At 25.4% G+C, this 13,051-nt stretch overlaps 1 protein-coding gene across 1 annotated transcript; it reads left to right on the top strand.

The window, feature by feature from the left end:
* Positions 1–9,995: 9,995 nt before the first annotated feature.
* Positions 9,996–11,981, top strand: EAE98_012452 (uncharacterized protein; the record flags this gene model as incomplete). Its single annotated transcript, XM_038960077.1, has 1 exon — positions 9,996–11,981. The coding sequence occupies one exon, from the start codon at positions 9,996–9,998 to the stop codon at positions 11,979–11,981; it is 1,986 nt and encodes a 661-aa protein (XP_038803565.1).
* Between the last annotated feature and the right edge of the window lie 1,070 nt (positions 11,982–13,051).

Here is a 13,051-nt window from a genome sequence, read left to right on the forward strand (position 1 = left end):
TCTATTGAGATTCAATTGTTTTTTAGCAAAAGGATTTCGTGAATAAAACCTTCTTTTAATAAATTTCAATAAAATTCTAATAATAATTTTTTAAAAAAAGTTGAAGCTATTCGTAATCACTAAATTAAAATAAATAAATATTGTATAATAATTACTCCTACAAAACACAATAATTCCTTTATTAATAAAGTAAATAAAGATTATTTTTTCAACCTTCCTCCCAATAACAAAAATTCCTCATCAAAAACCTCTTTTTTTTTAAATAAATTTATTTTTATATTTAGATTAAATAAATTCCGGGTATCTATTTATAAAGCTTATATTAAATATAAGCGAAAAGGTTTTAAATATGATCTTAGAAATAAGAATATACAAAATTCTATTTCCTGTATAGAATATATTTTTTTTTTTCTTTAATCATTATAAAAAGTATAACAAATATTTCAAATAAAGAAATGCTTTTTTTCTTTAATATTAAAAATGTATTATATATATTTGTATACCTTTTCTAATATATTTGAAATCTTTAATTATCCAATTATTGAAACTTTACAATTCTGAATTCGTAATACTTCCTAAAAAGATATATTCTAATCTTTTTTATATTATTATGATTTGCTAATATACTCTTTAGAAAACTATTCCAAACTAGAAATCAGTTTATATTGTAATAACGGTTATATTGATAATAGCTAAAAAGGATAATGAATTTATTGATTTTGATTCTCTTTTATTATTAACATAAGTTGTATCTCCTTTTCCTACTCAATTATTGCAATTATTTATTTATCTACCTTTCTTATTGAAATCATTATTTCCCTTTCTAACTAAAAAACAAAGACTTTTTTCTATCCCTAAATCCTTTATAACTAAATATATAAAAGTCGAAATATATATCCCTATAGCAAATTTAAAAATTTAATTATAATTTACTTATTCTACTTCAAAGAATAAAGATAAAATTGTATTTAATATTAATAATAATAATAATCTTGATAACGAATACAATATTATTGATAAAAATAATATAATTAATTTTAATAATAAATTAATTAATAAAAGAAAACAAATTGATTTAATAAATCTCAATTTTGAATACATTAAAAGAAAGTATATACTAAAGGAAAAAGTTTTTGTTTAATCTTATTAATTTTAATATTTATATTTTATAGATTTAGAAGGGATATAAAATAATTGAATTTTTGTTATAATAAGTTTTTAATTAATTTATCTACTATTATTTTTGTTATAAATAAATATATAAAATGAAAACTCCTCTTTGAATATTTCTAATATAGTTATATATTCTATATATCAATATATTTTAGTTTAATAATAATCCTTTTGTTTTTTTTTATTATTAATCTAATAATTTATTAATTATTATAGAAAATTATAACTGATTACTTGATTACAAAATTGATTTTCTTAAAGAATTATAATATAACTAATATTTCTTTCGATATATACTCAATATTAAGTAATTCGATTTTAGTAATAGATATAATAATTATATCTTGTTTTAAAGCTTTTTATATTATTAATTCATTAAATAATAAAATCATAAAATCTTGAGATAATCTTTGTAATTTTTTATTATTAATAAATAAAGCATTTAAAAAGAACAAAAACTATGAAATCTACTTTCAATTATATTTAATTAAATAATATCTTATATTTCAGAGATATTATATATAATAATTAATTGCTTTTATATAATCCAGAAATAGATTAATTAGAAAGTAATTAAATTATAAAGCTATAAATATAATATCTGCTCTAATTATAATTATAATATATAATATTAATCCTATCTTCTCTTAATAGATTTATATAAATATAATAATTATAATTTTATTGTATTTTATAAATTCTATTATTAATAAAGATATATATATATTATTATTATTGAGATTAAACTTTTTTGTAATCTTTTCAATATAAATATTATATATTAATTAAAGTTTCCCTATTTTCTGATTATAAATAATTTGGATACCCAAAAACCACTTTGTATCGCCTAGATCTTTTAGTTTATAAATAATCTTGATATTAAAAATGATATTATTAGCTATTAATATATTCTTATAGTAATATATAATCTGTATATTATTTATAAAAAATAATATTAAAATAATCTAATCTAGATTTGTAAAAGATAAGGTTTTTCTTTATATTAATTTAGATCTAGATTCTTAAATATTTTACTAAAATCTTTAAATTATAATACAGGGGAATCTCGGAGATTATATAGTATACAATCAAAAACTATACATTTATTTAATTTCTTGAATTTATTTGATAAATAATAAATTACAGATATACCTAATAGATCCCTATAAATATTAACAAATATATTAATAATATCAAATTATTTTGTTTTTAGATTATATTTTGCTATTAACACCATTACAATCCTGAATAATCTTTTAATAAATATTATAGTATAAATTGATTTGATTATATTTTTTATTTAAAGATTATTATAAACAATTAATTTCGCTTAATATTATATTAAGAATTTCTACTCATTACATTTATATATAAATACCCATTACAATAATATTAGAGCAATTAATATATCTTATATATTGATTTTATATTATATTTTGCAATCTTTCAGATTATTGATTTCAATTTTATATTTACATTTAAATCATTTTCCCAAGAAATAATTCTTGAGTTGATAATAACACTAAAATAATTTGGGTAACCCTGATAGATACAAATTGAATAGCTTTTTCAAAACTTCTTTCTTAAATATATTAAAAGGATTTGGTTTTATTCGTATAACAAAAACGATTATATTATATACAATAACAAATAAATAAATATTTCCCTGTATATCCATATTTGAATAATTAAATCAAAATATTAAATAAAAATCTTCAATACAGAAATTATCTTCCAATAATAAGTTTGTAATAAAAATGTTTATAAGTATATAATTACTTATAAAGAAATTGTTTTGTAATCTCTTTTATTATTAGATTTGATAATAATGATCTATAGATATATTGATATTAAAAGTTGTATTATTAAAAGCAAAGAATTAATATTTAGATAAATTAAGAGTTAGATAAGGGATTTTGATCTTTATAATTCTTTGTCTTTTGGATTCTCGATTAAAAAGAAATAGAATTTCATTTTTCTTGAATTGATTAATTGTATATATCGAAGGAGATAATCTTTCCGATGATATTATTTTCTTTATAATATAGGTGTTTATAATATCAATAGAATGAATATCTAAATTGTTTTTGTATTCTCTGTATATAACTTAAATAATATTATTAATATACTTATATTCCATACTTTCAGATTGATTATTATAATTATTTGATATTAAAACAAAATTTATAGATTTTTGTAATTGATTAGTAATGATTATTTGTTCTTGAATTTAGTTTTCTATTTCTAAAATCTCTTTAAAATATAGAATCTTATATATGTTATTATTTTCAATATTCTTATATAAACTTTTATTTTCTAGAAATATTTTTAAGTTCTACTTGTATTGAGATATATCTGAAGTGTATATAATAATATTAATAGAATTAGTAGTAATGTATAAAGAAGTTATTATATTATTCTTTTAATTAATAATTATATTATTAATATTGATTATTTATTGAATATTGAGAATTAATATAAATTACTGTAGTTCTTGATTTATATATATATCAATAATTTTGTTTGATTGATTTATTTTGTATATCCTTTCTTTAAAGAAAGTAATATTTCGAGTAATAATAATCTGTTTGAGTTTAGATATTTAGATATAATAGATTGGGGAATTTGGTATATATTTAATAAGATATTTAATATTTACTCTAAAATTAGTTTTATAAATTCTTTTATTTATATCTAATTCTCTTTTTTATTCAAAGGGTATATCCTATACTCATATCAATATATTCTATTTCAATTTGAATAGAGATTAATAGTTAAATGATTTGCAATTGTTAAAATAGATATTTATAAGTATTTCTAAAATCAAGTATTCAATACTTTATTTAAGGATTTGAATAATTAAGCTTTAAAAGGATTAATGTTATATAGGTAGATAGCAGTTTGTATTGCTTTAATTTATAAAAGATTAGATATACCTACAGAAATCTATATTTTGATCTATTTAATAATTATTTCTTATTCTGTTTATTCCAATCTATCATTTAATTTATATATATTTAATAAGGATAACTCAAATTCTATATCTTCGATTTTAATTCAATTTTCGAATACAATATTTTTTATAATATCAATAATTAAAATGTTATTGTTCTACTTAATATAAATTACTGAAAAACTATACTTTCTGAGTATTTAAGCAAGAAAGTTCTAGATTGTATTGAATACTTCAAAATAAATCTTTTAATATAATAAAAAACTAAAGATCTTTTTATTAAATATATTTTTGATAATTAAGAATTAGAATGTTTCTATATATATATATAAGAAATCAAATAAATCCTATTATATTTTATAGAAGGGATGTAATGATTGAGATTTATTAAAAACTTATAATATAATTTACTTTATATATATATATAAGTAATCAATATATTTAATCTTAAAGAATCTTTTGATTTTTATATTCTTTATTAAGAAAATAAGATATTCAAAAGCTTCTTTATCCAAATATTCTAATTATTTATATCAGAATTATACAAAATCCTTTCGAGATTTAAATAGATCTTTTAATTAACAAAATAATTTTTTGATATTAGAATTGAATATAAGATATATCAAAAGATTTGGATTTACAAATATTACACTCAGATTAATTAAATAAAAGGAAAATAATTTGTATTCTAAGAATAAGAGATTATCTTTATAAATATAATGAATAATAATATAACTATTCTCAAGATTGCTTTTTTGTAATATAAAATCTATTTCTAAAAACTATATTCCAATATTTAAAAGCTTTATTTCCAAAACAATATTAATATAAAATTTAGAAATATATATAATATTAGAAAGAATTAGATTACCTTTTAAATCCTAAAATCTTTAGAGAATATTCTTGATTATATAAATGTTTTATTTAATAATCTGTAATTTTGATATTTTTGTTTTAATATAATCTAATATTAGTAAAGGCATATATTTATATCTATTAAAAAGATTAATATTATTAATAAAATGTATTACACTACCGCTATCTAATATAATACTATTAGAGAATTAATAAAGTAAATCAGAAATAATAATATAAATTCTATAATTAATAGAATCTTAAATAAAGTAAACAATTATTCTTGATTTAAGGTTTTGTGAATTATAAAATTGAAAATCATTACTTTTTAAATTAATCTATTCTTTCTATTTTTAGGTTTTACGCATATTCAACCATCAATTATCCTTAATTCTTTTTTGTATATTATTATATTTCTTTTTTATTAATAAAATCAGATTCTGAAAATCATATTTTCTGATAAATATGAACTCCATTGTTTAATATATTTTGAAATAATAATTTCTATCTACTTTTTCATTTTTCCAATTAGATTCTGATTTGTAAGGATATTCATATCAATCACTTATCCTTTTAAAACCTTTTTTCCGAATATTGTTTTGCTTTCCTTACGGATTATCAGGATTCTACTTGAATTTAAAATTGATAATCAAAAATGTATTCTTGCTTTTAAAAACTAAAAAATTCTGATAAATTAAGTTATTAAAAATATTCCCGAATTGTTTTAAAAAATAATTAGGAATTCTGAGTTAATTGTTGATTTTAATCTAAATAAATATAATACTCATTTAAATGGAGAATATACATACTCCCATAATTTATAAAAAATTAATAATTACTAAGTTATCTTCCATTTCGATATAATACAATTTTGTAGTTATATAAGCTTTAATCTATTTATTATACTATTTAATTAAATCGATTCAATTTATAATTATCTATTAAAAAATATTTCGATATTTTTGAATAATAATAAATTTTATAATTGTTATAATAGATACAAGCTTATCCTATAGTTTTTGAATAATTATCTTAAATAATAAGACTTTAGCATTATTGTTTTCAAAAATAAATTTTATAAAATGAAATGTATTTATTGTTTCTATAATTTATTTATAAATGTTTTGATATGATTTATACATAATATTATACTTATTTCTCTAATATTGGTATTCTTTTTGAAATATAAAATGCTCAATTGAGATATTTTAGAAAATAATTGTTTTAAATCTTACAGACTTAAGTATTAACTCTTTAGAGGATAGTAATGGAGTTATTTTAATATTTCTTTCTAAATTCTTTTATTGAAATTATTTGTAAATATTAAGATTAGAAAGATATTTTATTTAATTATTCAAATTATATTTTCTTATAAGATTAATGATTGTAATGAATTTAGATAGATCCTTAGTAAACCAGTCTTTATTATAAATATAAATCAATTAGTAAAAAGTTTTTTTATTTTTTAAGGATTTTTTAGAACTAATTGGAGTGATTAGAGTAGATTTGGAATCAGATAGTTTAATATTCTTTTAGATACCTTTCGATATATAAAGATATTGTAGATTTAAAAACTATTTTGATTAATATTTATAGATAATAAATTGAATGATTTTTGAGGAATTGGATTTTGATATAGTAAAGTTATAAAGAGGTATAGAAGAGAGTGTATATGAATTAGAGTAATTAAAAGATATATATATATAATAAGGATACAATATAAGTGCCAACCGGATTTATAACTATTATAAAAGTAATAGCTATATCTAATAATCATTTTGATTTGGAAATAGATATATAGAGTGATAATAAACTAGATTGACTTAAGATATAATTCTAATAATCATATTTGCTTTATATATCCTAATTAGATAAGGTACTCGCTTAATTAGGTATATAGAGTATACAAATGAAAGGAAGGAAATAGTGTTAGTAATTATAGGAGCAAGTACTCCGAGGGAGTATCAGAATTAGTACTTGTAAGGTTACACTATACGGTGAATTCCGTGACATACGATTATACGATTATACGATTATACGATTATACGATTATACGATTATACGATTATACGATTATACGATTATACGATTATACGATTTAAAATGAAAATATCTAGTTACATACTAAAAAGTTCCGATCTGTACTAAAAACTCGATTTTTATTACTATTTATTTAAAAAAAGACTCTATCCCCTAAGATGTCTTACGATCAATAGAAAAAACTAAATACTAAAATCATTAAAATAATACTTTTTTTTAAATAATTCTATAATAATACTATAAATTCTTTTAAAAAAGTAATTATATATATCTTTTAATAGAATTAATCAATCTATTAATTTCAAAAAAAGAGATATATTATTTAACTCTATATGAAATAGTTTTATGAATAATTATATAATAATAAAAAAAGAAAATATTTTTAAACAGAATATTCAAAACTCATATATTCAAAAGATTAAATATAAAGAAAACCTAAGTATTTGAGATTTTTAAAAGTTTATTAATAAAACTAAGAGATATTATTTTCAAAAAGTTAATACATATAAAAGTACTTTTATTATTATTTTCAGATATTTTATTATAATAAAAAGCCTTATTGAAAATATAGACTGGAATAAACATTCTCTTTTATAATAATAGCTTATTTATAAGACAGGTATAGAGAATATATTAAAATATTTAATGTAAAGATATATATAGAATAAAAAGTATTATAAATAATCTGTCTATATTAAAATTTATATGTATATAATGTATATAGAATTACAAATAGACTATTTGAATAAATAGTTAGAATAATATTTCTATTCTATAGATTAGTATAGAATTCGATTTTCTAATAAAGTATATTCTAAATCCGGTTCTTAAGGACAAATTTATATTACATAATTTCCAAAGTAATATATTTATTTTGATTATGTTCAAATAAAAAATAAAAAGACTTAAAAGAAAGATTTTGATAAATAGTATTATTGGAGGGCAATTAAATTCAATTTTAAAAGTATTTTAATCTTTTATAATTTAAAGGATTAGAATAATAAAATCATTTATAATTATTATATAGATTGAATCCTTAATTCTATAATAAAGTTATAAATCAAAAGAAAAGATGATTTTTAACTAAGATTCAAAAAACTAATAAAATAAGAATAATATAATAAATAAAATAAAATAATAGAAAAAGAACTATAAGCTGGAATACGATAAGAATTATTTATATTCTATCAATTTAATTTCAATAAAAAATTACTAATAATCTCTTGAAGTTAATCTATGAAAGTAATCTTATTAGGATAATAATACTATAAAGTAATCAATTCAGAAGATATAGAATAATCTCTCTCAAGAGATTATTAATAAATAAATAGAAAACATATTAAAGAGATTATAAGCCATTTTAAATCATAAAGAATAAATAACAGACTATCAATATTAATAATATTAATATTTATATTCAAAAATAAATTCAATTTTATTAATTTATTTATATATAATTCACAAAATGAGAATTATAATATCTTAAAGATAATATATCCTATTTAAATAAAAATCATATATAATTCTTTATCAAATATATTTATATATATTAATATTTGAAATTATTATATTATATTAATAATTAATGTTTTTATATTTTGAAAAAAATTCATTAAAATGAAGAGTATAATCTGAGTAATTTTTATATTCGGTTTTTTCTATCAGTTGCGAGGGTACCAACCACAGCCAGGAAATGTGGCCCGTATACAAGTAAGAACATCAATAACTTTATAAATTATATCAAATATAAAAACTATTCAATTAGAATTTAAAAATAATATTTATTAATATAATAATAATTAAGAGCTGAACTATAAATTTATCTATTTTATTTTAAAAATAATTTCATAGAGTTTTTATATTCTATTATATTTCATTATCGAAATAAATGCAATTTGCGATTTCAAAACTCTCAGATTACAATACTTTGATTAACTGATAAAGCATTATAAGCAAACCCGGCCATAGCTAGCACCTTAAGGGATAGAAACGCTCCCTTGCACTACTGGGTGGGAAAGTTGTAGTGGGGGAAGTTGTGGATGCGGCCCGGGAGGTGAGAGAAGCTTGCTTGATGGCGCTAAAAGAATCGGCTTTAGCTCGGAACGGCTGCTGACCAGACCACCACGTCGCTGACCACCGAATCTTTTTGCCGCTTTCTCTGCCCCTTCCACATGAACAAAATACCTTTACATTACTGTCAGCTTGAAATTTGTTTGACAATAATGGACTTACAGTGGACGCAGCTTCCTGGTCCAATCCCATTCTCGAGTAACCGCGGATATAGCTACATCACTGCATACAAATTCTGAGGACGAAATGCTGGCCAAAGTAGCCTACAAATTGTACTGTAAGCATAAGGTCAAATATAACAGAGAACTGCCAAGGTGCCAGCCATACAAAAACCTGCAGCAGCGATGTATCTATCCTCAACACGTCCAGAAACCTAGGCCAAAGTTGGGAACATTATAGAAAAAGCGCCACACCACTAATCATCGTCCTGAAAAGCGCAGGAAGATTTCCGAGTTATTTCCTAACTACTCAGAATCTGAGGATCACACTGACTGTAAAGGTGCCAATTATGGTTTCAATCCGAAGTCAATTTTGCGACCTGCAGATATGCTGTCAATTTCTTTTATTATCCATCCATCTCATAACTCTTGGCCACCAGCAGACAAAGGAGATTATATCTCACCTACAGCATCCGAGATTTATAAGGAGCCGGTCCTTACATCTGTATCGTATATTTTGGGGGTTGCCCCTAGCCTTATAAAAAAATTGTGAGTCTTTGTTGAAGATACCCCTAAAGCGTGTCATTGCAGTTACAAGCATCAATCCCAGAGATTGACAATAGGTTAACAGACTGAAATCATTTGTGGATAATTACATATCATTCCGTCTGTTTAGGGAGCCGTTTTCGTTAGCGCAATTGCAAGCAGTAACAATTAATACCCAGATCAACACATTGACTACCACCATGCTTGCTTTTGCTAGCAAATACACCATCTCTTCCTTAAACCACGATTTAGAGTTCCAGCAATATAGCAGCCAGCTTTCTGAGTTGCCTTTGATAGAAATGGCAATTGCTTTTACCAATCAAGCTATTGACGAGTGTGGCAACAAGCCTCCTCCACTATGCATACTTCAAGCATTGATTTTCTGTACGCACCACCTACTCTGTAAGAATGTACGGGGAAGAGCATGGAGATCTCTCGGATTATGTATACGACTTGCCTATGAGATGAACCTGCACCTTGTGGATGCCAGCAGCATGGGCGATAGGAGTAGTCATGAAGAGGAGCCGTGGGTTATCAAAGAAGAAAAGCGACGCGCATGGTGGGCAATTTGGGAGATGGATACTTACGCGAGCGTCCTCCGCCGATGCCCGGCCGGTATAGACTGGAAGCAGCATAAGGTTCTACTTCCCGTTGACGATGAGTCATGGTCCCAAGGGCGTTCAAAACCCAGCTGTTTTCTCGGAACTGGCTTTATTTCCAGGTGCAAAGACCTGGCAGAAACTGGCAGTAAGTTGGAGAAAGCATGGTTCATCGTCATCAATTCTTTGGCCAAAGAGGCGCAAGCTCTCGCGAGTCCCGGTCCGGGCGACAGATTGTATATCAGCCGGCTTGCCACTGCATCAGGTTCTGACACCTCAAACGCGGAGCGGTACACATGGGAATCAAACAGTATTGACAGCCCGCAAGAGATCATGACGAAGCTTCGAACTCTGGAGAACTCATTACAGTACTGTATGACCGTCCTACCTACATCTCTCCGGTATGAGGGACAGTTCTTGGATTTTGGCGAGCGCGCGCGCAACATGAGGACTGGAAAATCATCGGAGTTGCGTCATCGACATAGCTCTATATTTGGAATTTATCTAATGGCGGGGTTGACCAAACTTATGATTCATAAGTATCAGGTGTTTCAACCAGATTCCCAAGGCACGCGTGAGCCTCACAATTTCCAACGCTATGAGGATTTGAGGGGTAAATGTTTCCCGCACCCTTCTATGAAGTCAATTCTCCAATCGAGACTGCTCGATCCCTCTGTTCGGCATTACTTAGCGGCTTCGGACTCAGTTCTTCGTATAATCAATAGCAGTAGTGATATGCGGCATTGCTACGTTAACCCGTTCTTATCGAGTACCGTGTGGCTCGCAGCTGCTGTTCAGCTAGTTCACCTCGAGATGGCCTCTGAACCCTCGGAGAAGGAACTTGTTGCCTCAAACTACGAAATTTTAAATATGGTGCACAACCAGTTCGTCCTTCGTTGGAACATGTCAATCACACCTCGAGACAATCTTGTCACGCTCGCAAATCGTCTCCGCAATGCTGTAGCTTGTTCATCAAATAATCCCATATCTTCCCATGATGGGCACCACAGCCAGAGATTTTCTATTCAGGAGAATTCCACAAACAGTCCAGACAATACAGCTGAGCTAGCAGGAGGGCCCGCTACTACTACAAGCCACTGTGAATACCAGGATAGAACATCTATTCCTCTAAACCCTCGATCAAGAACCATGCACGAAAGCCGTGGTGAGCCAGAGGGACACTGGGTAGGAAATGTTATCCCAGATCAGCTGAGCTCAAACGATGTGCCCACCGCTAGCAAAACGGTGATTCGACCGAACGAAAGCGAATATGGTTTATGTTTTGGACAACATCAGCCTGATTCATGGATTGCAGAACACGTCACGCGTCGAAGTGTGCCGTGCACTAGTGTACAACTATTGCCAGACAGACGGATGCCCATGAATTCGGAGCAGCAACCGGTTTCCCTATCGGATATATCCGGAATTCCACCCACAAACTACTATCCCAACTTGTCAACAGGTGGAGAAAATGATATGAGTAATTTTGCTCTCGAGTCGGACATCACTAGCCACTTCAGCGATTATACAAACTTGGATCTGTCCTTTATCATGGACAATGTTTTCTCGGGTTCTTATTCTATATAGCTGTGACAGCACGAGAAAGGAGGCCTCAAAGAAGGAGAGAAGGTTCAGGTTGAAGCAAGATGAGGTGGTTTTATGTCAACCTCGCTTGCAATCACCTGAGACATCGTTGTACCCCCCTAGGGATAGCAAATTACATGTGATTTCGATTATAATGCAAATAACGATCTTTCTTTCAGCTCACCTCAAACTCCAAAATTCGTTCACGGCTTACAGTGGCTTCTCGTTCCCATGAATTCTGGTGTCCCACGCGGTCTCGATCTTGGTCTTTCGGTAGGTCCATCTGCAGACATCTCTGGAAAGACTGGATCGTCCAACACCCATCCGCTCAATTCATATTCTGATACTTGCTGCACGGCAGTGGTCTGGCAGTGAGGACTTCCTCAGAACTGCTGTAGTCCCTGAACGCGCCGGCCGATACAATGATAGCGGGTAGAAACAAGAGGCTATTGGCAGAAAGTGGAGGCGCGGGCTTTAGGGCTGGTTTGGATGTACAAATCTGTACTGAATTCGTTGAATAATCCGCTCTCTTAGAGAGCGGATTTCGAATTCATGTTTAGATATCAGATTTGTAGATCTAATTGAACAATCTTTGCGTTGATGAATTCAATATATTCACTAGTAGGAAGAAATCTCTTTATAATAACACTTAATAATCTATATTTTCAGTAAATATATATATAAAACGAGAACAAGTAGTTCTTGTTTTTCATCTAAAGTTACTAATTGAAAGAAGATTTTTTTCTATTACTAGTAGGCTCTTATAAACAGTCGACTAGTTTATAATCGGGAAAAACAAGTATTCTCAATAAGTAAGTATCCCAGCTAATTAAAATCTATATGATCTTATTGATATTAAAATTATTATAGAAATTTTGATATTTCGATATTACTATAATCTAATTAAATCTAAAAATATAGTTTGTTTTAAAACTATATGTATATTAATAAATTTGTACTAAGAACAAATTATATATATATATTAATTTTTTGTTTTAATATATTTATTTTGAAAAGCATTAAAAAGAATATCTACTCAGTAAGAGTACTTATTTTTCTCAACTAGAAGCTAG

Source organism: Botrytis deweyae (genome assembly GCF_014898535.1).
Source record: "Botrytis deweyae strain B1 chromosome Unknown BDEW_068, whole genome shotgun sequence".
Taxonomy (NCBI): domain Eukaryota; kingdom Fungi; phylum Ascomycota; class Leotiomycetes; order Helotiales; family Sclerotiniaceae; genus Botrytis; species Botrytis deweyae.